This window comes from Eutrema salsugineum, unplaced genomic scaffold (genome assembly GCF_000478725.1).
Source record: "Eutrema salsugineum unplaced genomic scaffold, Eutsalg1_0 scaffold_1, whole genome shotgun sequence".
Classification (NCBI taxonomy): Eukaryota; Viridiplantae; Streptophyta; class Magnoliopsida; order Brassicales; family Brassicaceae; genus Eutrema; species Eutrema salsugineum.
The window spans coordinates 9,859,411-9,867,338 of record NW_006256909.1 but is presented as its reverse complement, the minus strand read 5'-3'; the positions used below and the strand labels follow the sequence as shown (position 1 = coordinate 9,867,338).

At 31.9% G+C, this 7,928-nt stretch overlaps 1 protein-coding gene across 1 annotated transcript; it reads left to right on the top strand.

Annotated features, from left to right (window-relative positions):
- The first annotated feature begins 5,577 nt into the window (after window positions 1–5,577).
- Window positions 5,578–7,499, top strand: LOC18030443 (uncharacterized membrane protein At4g09580). Its single transcript, XM_006414123.2, has 4 exons — window positions 5,578–6,008; window positions 6,354–6,624; window positions 6,720–6,890; window positions 7,159–7,499. Exons 1-4 carry the CDS (start codon window positions 5,800–5,802, stop codon window positions 7,282–7,284), a joined length of 777 nt encoding a protein of 258 aa, XP_006414186.1. The 5' UTR covers window positions 5,578–5,799; the 3' UTR covers window positions 7,285–7,499.
- Window positions 7,500–7,928: the final 429 nt, after the last annotated feature.

The window sequence follows — 7,928 nt, the reverse complement described above, 5'->3', positions numbered from 1 at the left end:
CTAAATGCAACCGAGACGTATTTGGTTTTAGCCATGTATGAGCCAAATCTGCATAAGGTCACCGTAGTCTTTGTGTTTCCTTCGTCCCAGATTCACATCCCTGATCAAGCGATCTATAACCGTAGTCTTTATTTATTTATTTTTTGCTACCGAGCTCAAATTTTTATTGTGAAACTCCGTATGGGAAGGAGACTTCTCTTTTACTCAAAGAAAATGATCCGACTCTTATCAAGAAAAAGTATGTGTCAAATGCCAAAAAAGTTGGTGGATACTAAAAAAAAAAAACCTAGAACAATTCATGTTATTATGGTCCATAAAGTATGGTAAGATAGTTTGGGATAGCATTTGCGGCAGCTCTTATCTCACTTTCTTGACAATGCAGTATATAATTTGGTAGATGGGAAAAAATCTTGGAAAAATCCGTTACGCTAACCTTTAAAACTTAATTGAACGACCAAAGGTAATATTAAAATTAACACAATTGCATAAAGTATATCCATTTGCAAGAAGTTCTAAAGAGGTTGTCCTGTATTAAAGCGAAACATCCGTGATCGTGTCTCTTGGAGACGTATATGTTTGGTTATTTCCAGCAAAACAAACATTTATTGTCATATTATAAGGTGTCGTTATATAACGAATCCATATCTTAATTTTACAACACTAAAGTTATTTTTGGCCGATAATTAGTTAAATATTTTTAACGGAAATAATAAACATAACAGTTTAAAACGAGTTCCAAATGTGAATGCGCGTTTCTACACACAAACGTACATTTATTATTATCGCTATAAACTGTCAAATGAACACCACAATTCGAAGTAGTAGTATTAGCTAGGTGTTAAATTTCTATTTTTATTGTTTTCGTTGATGAAAGTTTGATAAATGTATATACACTCACAAATTTACTACTCCATTTTAAGTGTTTAAACTTAGTTTGTATAAATTTATTTGCCATAACCCAAAAAAACAATAAACCCTACTAAAAATTTGGTTCGGCTAAAACTAGTTTGGATTATTCAGTTCGAATGAAACTGAACTGGCTGCAAGAACAATTAACTCTGATTCGGTTTCGTTCTATTGTCTCTTTGGAAACAAAAGACATATGCTGGTTTTGGCGAAAATTTTACCATCAACTTTTTTTGGGTCAGAGAAAAAGACTCTTTAATTATAGAAAGCTAAAGGGAAAGTCGAAAGAGCCCACGACCCAAGGAAAATAAAGCTGTAAGTTACATATGCACTATTGAAACATTTTTAACAGAAACATTTTTTTTGCTGTTCAAAAAAAAAAAAACATTTTTAACAGTAAATAAGTGTGAAGCTTGGTTACACAAAAAAAAATAATTAAGTGTGAAGCTAAATTAAACGTTATATATTAGTACGTGTGTTCTATTTGACTATTTCTTTCAAAAACGGTTCAAAATTTCGGATAAAGTACATATGAATTCTTCAATATTGAACGTTAAAAATATTCATTCTTTTCAATACTCCCTCCGTTTCATAAAAAGTGTCGTTTTAAAGTTTTATTTTTTTTCACACAGAGTGTCGTTTTATATTTTCAATGCAGAATTTTAAACAATATTCCAGTTTTGATCTTATTAATTTAATCTATTAATTAGAAAAAAAATTATTTAATGCATTAATAAAGGGCAAAATAATATTTTAATAGTTTTTTTAAGAAGTGTGAAAAATGTCAGAATGACAGTCTTTATAAAACAGATGGAGTATTATTTTGGGAATTTTATCCGGTCGATACCCGACTGACGTACGGTGGCGTTTTACACATCTTACATGCAATAATTTTGCACTACCAACAACAACATTATACACGTCTTTCGACTAAATCCAAAAATAAGCAGATCTAACGGTAAAGTATTGTCTATCGGAAAAAAAAAAAAGTATTGTCTATTTCAGCTAAAACCTAAAGTTCAATCTGTTTTACAAAAACCGAAAGACATATTATCAGCTTCGATAACCCAACACATACCACAATTTTATTACACTGGAGTCAAATTCAGAAAACGAGTTTACACTTCACTTTGAGACTACTACCACAAAACCACCATTACTTTTCAATATTATTAAGATTTATAGAGGACTAGACTATTTTAAATGACCTAGGTGAGAATGTAGCTACGTACATGTGGTGATGATAATGATTCATGGCCCATGAACTCTTTCCCTTTTAAATTTTATAATAGTATAGATCTTCTTTTCTATCTTTCATAATAGAATAATTTCTTAAACGTATTATCGAATACGAAAAAGTTTATCAGAACCACTTGAAAACTATTAAATTAAACTAAAGTAACCCTGAAGTGTTGCACGCTGCATCTGTCTTTTATTACCTTTAACAAAAGAGAATCCATATTGATTTCCATTTTACATTATCTCTATATATTATAATCGTGTAAGAAATAAGCACATCCCACAAAAGCAAACTTTTTTTTTTCTTTGCGGGATTTCAAGGCCACTTCAAAAACTACAAGATTTTTTCTTAAAGATAAGTATATCTATTCAGTTATTAATTAAATCATATTTGCCTTCAAAATCCGACTTTTGTTGCCTCTTTCGAATTTTATTCAGTAATAGCAAAGTTTAGTTTATTACTTTTCTCCTCTATATATTTGTACAACCATTCCTCTTGTAACATATCTCCACAAATCCTTGACAAAGAACAATCGCTACTTTTTCTCTGGTCTCATTTTCTCCCCTACCCCAACTAAAATACATACATGTTTTGATTCTATTCGAATCAAGACCGACGTATAAGCCCTCGTTCATTCATAATTAGAGGTTTTGTACAATATACATATGTATTATATATGGGTTTATAATCGTGCCTGGCTCCCTGTATGCCACAAGTAAGCTCCGATTTCATAACAAAATCGATCACTAGTGGCATACAGAGTAGTCAAGCATGATCAAAGCATTTCTTGATATATAAGTACTTTTTGTCTTTAGAAGACAACATATTTATGCATGGATGGTGTCTATAAGCTTCCTGTTATATGCATGGATTATGTATAAGAGAATTTCTGTTTTATGAGACTCATAGTCAATATTTTCTTAACATCTTTTATTTTAGTAACAATTCATTCGTTTAACCATGTAGTATTAAGCAATTACTATATATTGCTAAGATGCAACCAGTTTGTAATAAATAAAAAATGCTAACGAGTTTGATATTCATGTTGATAGAAATTATCTGTGGCGGGAAAAAGTACGTTGAACAATGGTAAAACTTAACGGCAATAAGCCAATAACTAGAAATGCCCAAAAAAGTGCCAATTTATTATTTGTTTTATTACCTATTTTTATCGTTTTAGATCTTCCAAATTATAATAGAAATTGGTTTATGTATCACAATTTGAAAGAAAAATGACTCTATCTGTCACCAATTCAGTATCATATCTGTTAATCATCCCAAATTTTGCAAAAGTTGTAAATTACCATACTTGTTGTGTCACTAACTGTTCAAGTTTTCTCTATTCAGTTTGTCAAAATCTTGCAACACTAGCCTTAGCAGGTGGATACCCATTCAGGCCCTACCAGCTCCTCAAGAGGGTCTAAAGAAAAGAACTAACTGTTTTACCCAAAAAAAAAAAAAGTTAGAGATTCTTGACAAAGTGAAAGCCTCTCTTTAGTCTAGCGGGTTTGAAAGACAATGCATGCGATGCGTTGTACGTTGTCTTTTGTTGTGTGACAGAAGAAATGTAGAACACAACACACTTGTCTCACCTTTCATGCATTTGTCCTTCCCAAATCTCTCAACTTTATATATATTTTTAATGTGTTTCTTCCCTCAAAATCATCGACACTGATTAGATGATGTTTTAGAGGTATTTTTAGGTGTGTAAATATAAGAATCAATATATACTAACAACCTTTTTACAATGGAAATGGATCAATGAATAAGATGATAATTATTGGTAACTTTTTTTTGTCCAAATAATTAGTGGTAAGTTGACTGACTTTTTAATTGCCGGATTGCCATTTGCCTTGGGAAAAAAATGGCAGAAATAAATCTAAGGAAATGTTTTCTTTGGTGTAAAAAAGCTAGTAACTTGGCAAGTGACTCTCTTTTTGTCGTTAAAATTTTAAGAGTTTTCAAACATAAACAAAACAAACAATCAAAATGACCTTTTTCCAGATTTTGAAAAAAAAAATGCCATATAACATGAATAGACAACCATTTTGTTTATATTCCGCTATATTTTTCTGCGTTGCTTTAAAATGTGGTTGGAAACAAAAAAAGGAGATGATCCTAGTAAACAGAATAAATATATCTAATTCTATACTTGATAGAAAACAGAATAAATATAGATATATCGATGTAATTCACTTTTGTCGTGAAGCAACATAGGCAATTATAAGGTCACATGTCAATATACCATTTAAACGTGCCATCTGCCACATTCCGTGGCCAAAGCTCCACGCTATATATCATTCATTTATCAAATCGAGATTGATGAAAGATTTATTGTTTATATACATATTTTTTAAGAATATAATGTTTGATTATACTATAGGGTTAGTGCTATTTTCAATTTATATTTACAATCTGAACTCCACGACGGTTTACTAAAACTGTATATTTATTTTCATAGAGTGTGTACATCTAAGATATTTAATAATATAACTCAACAAATTTTCATACTTTGTATGAAAAAAGAAGAAAATATACTTATCAATTAAAAAAAAAATTGGACTATATCAGTACTACCCAATGTAATATAAAGTTAACATATCCTAAGCTTACACGAATTTTATTATAACTTGTACCACTATATGTTATGTTTTATGCGTAACAATCATAAAAAATTTCCTATAATACGGACAAAATTACACTCAACTATCATCATGTGTCTTCGAAACTAATGGAGGAGGTAACATGCATTATGAATGTTATAAAAGGTGGTCATGACTGATTTTTTTTATATTTATAATTCAAAAGATTAAAAAGACATTAAAAGACAAACAAACAAATAAAAGTGATAAGAATTAAAAGTTTAAAACATATGTAAATGCCTACCTTTAGTTTAAGCTTAACGGGGACGTGTTAGTTTTCCAATTCTGGTTTTTATTTATTTGTTTGTCTACTATCTATACTATCTAAATGGATATTTTACAAGGATTAGCTTTCTCTAAGCCTAGCATAGTTTTTAATATTTAAATAATTTTAATTTTTTATAATTATTCATGACATTTTAGTTCATGTATAATATAATATATACAATATACGGATATATAGAAAGGAGTATTTTTGTTATTTACATGTTACGTTAAAAGACCAAACAAAAAAATGAAGTATTAAATTTGTAATGAAAATTGAATTAAGTGTTCTATCTCAATTAAGCGCTTAATATCCTTATTTCATTGTCTAGTAAGTTTTTTTTTTTAATTTCCCAAAGTATATAAAATTAACAAATATACACCAAATTTTAATGATTAGGGTATACGACAAGCACGTCTATAATCTTAGGGATAAATTTGTAAACCCACGAAAACATGAGGCACAAAATGGTTTTTAAAGGTACAAGATTAATTTTGGTTTTTCTTCAATTAGATTGACACAAAACCAAACCAAATCCTTCAAAATCAAAATTCGAATATTCCTTTTATTTTTCCTGCTTCTTCGTCTCCTTCTTCAATCTTTCTCCGTCATTCAGATTTCAAGGAGACAGAGACAGGGAAGAGGATTCGTGAAAGCAAAAGGCGTTAAATCTCTTTCTTTATTTCCTTTCTTCTATCTCTCTCTCTCTTTTCAACCGGATCGATAGAGAAGGGAGATAACGAGAGATGGAGAGAGAAGGAGAAGCAACAATCGGCGTTGTTCCGGCAAAATCGGCGAATCCGAGATATTCTCTGAGCTTTTGGGAGGTCACGGCAGCTTCCGGCGTCGTTTTAGGGTTTCTAGTGGGACTTGTTTGCGTTTATCTCACAATGCCTCAATCTGATTACAGCTTCCTCAAGCTACCTCGTAATCTCGAAGACCTTCAGATTCTTAGGTGAATTTTATTGTCTCTATAATTGATTGTTTCTGGGTTTTTGGTAAAAATGCAACCTTTATGAGTTAGGATTCTGGAATTTATATACCTGAAGCTAAGCTAATCTCGTATTAGGTTTATTATTGCCAATATTAGAAATGCTGATTGAATATGAATCTTAAAACACAACTTGAAGAAAAAATCCTTCTGGGTTGATAGATTATCCGCAAATTTGATTACTTTCTTGAAACAGATTTGATGGTTTTGATTTTATTTTAACATTTTGAGCTTTTTCACCACACTGCAAGTAATGTGTCATTGATTGACTAAATCTGTGTGTTTGATGCGATTTTTCTGTTTTTGCAGAGATAATCTTGAGATTTACACAAGTGATTACACAGTTCAAGTTCTTGTTGGATATTGTCTGGTCTACGTGTTCATGCAGACATTCATGATTCCTGGAACAGTGTTCATGTCATTGCTTGCTGGTGCTCTCTTTGGAGTTTTCAAAGGAATGGCTCTTGTTGTCTCCACTGCAACAGCTGGTGCTTCCTCTTGCTATTTCCTCTCTAAGCTCATTGGTAGACCTTTAATCTTCTCGCTTTGGCCCGACAAACTAATTTTCTTCCAAGATCAGGTTTGAATAACAAGAAAAAGAAAATCTTTTGTCTCTTTTGCGGTATAAAGATTCTTGAAATCCTGAAGATTCTTACGCGGGTTTTGTGTGTTTAGGTTGCGAGAAGGAAAGATGGGTTGCTGAACTATATGCTGTTCTTGAGACTAACACCAACATTGCCTAACACTTTCATTAATGTTGCTTCCCCAATTGTTGATGTTCCTTACCATATCTTCTTCCTCGCTACATTCATCGGTCTGATTCCTGCTGCATATGTCACTGTCCGGGTAATGAGAATTTCAAGGTTTTTTTTTTTTTTTTTTTTTTGTCATCCGCCTAAGTCCCTACGAGGACATAGAAGTCCAGTTTGGAGGTACTGAGTTTACATAGATCATGTCTTGAGGGTAGACTCGAACACTGCGTGCTAGGAGATCTGCCTTCATATTATTCGCTCGTGGAATAAGGGAGATAGCAAGGTTTTTTCTTTTTATCTTACTGTTTCAATGAGTAAGAATGTTTTCCAATTGAAGTGTATTTGGTTTTGTTGTGGCACAGGCTGGGATTGCTCTTGGAGAGTTACAGTCATTAGGAGATCTCTACGATTTCAGCTCGATGGCAACTCTGTTTCTCATCGGTGTGCTCTCTGTGACTCCAACCCTGATTAGCAAGAAAAAGGCGTAGAAGAAGAAGAAGATCAATGGAAACATAAGACAAAGCCTTCTCATGCATATGATGATGACGATGATGATGATGAGAGGCATTTCAAATGCCTCCTTGTGTACATATGTCATTTAGAATGTATTAGGACCAATTTCAAAACCCACCTGTTCTCTACATGCTTTTTTTTTTTTTTTTTTTTTGTAACTCAAAATGTACTAGAATAATACATCTCAAACGGGTTTCATGGGCCTTTTGACAATATGTTTCTGGGCCTAGTTTGTAACCAAAATTATCCATAAAACTTACCTGAAGCTAAATTTTCTTTGCTTGGGTCTCAAACCGATTCTAATGATGAATGACCTAACTAATTAAAGCTTATACTAGGCTTATAATATGAAGTTGTGTGAATAAATACTTACCGCAAGCGTGAGAAGACATCGATCGAAGTTTACATTGCGTTCACTTGAATACAAATTGCTCATATGTGTATGACATCGATTTTGGTTCGGTTTAAATCGGTTTGAAACCATTTATCCCAATAAAATTTTAATTGGAAATTATGATAACGCTATCATACAAGTGAAGGAGTTATTTGCTATTATGCATTGTGATTTACTCACCGTATCTGATTTCTAAGGTGAATAATTATGTACGTTTCAACTTTA

What these genes read in the sequence shown, in the direction of transcription:
- LOC18030443 (XM_006414123.2), top strand. Translation starts at nt 5,800, where the DNA reads ATGGAGAGAGAAGGAGAAGCAACAATCGGCGTTGTTCCGGCAAAATCG. An exon ending in GAAGACCTTCAGATTCTTAG is followed by an intron (nt 6,009 to 6,353) that starts GTGAATTTTATT and finishes CTGTTTTTGCAG; the next exon opens with AGATAATCTTGAGATTTACA. An exon ending in CTGCATATGTCACTGTCCGG is followed by an intron (nt 6,891 to 7,158) that starts GTAATGAGAATT and finishes GTTGTGGCACAG; the next exon opens with GCTGGGATTGCTCTTGGAGA.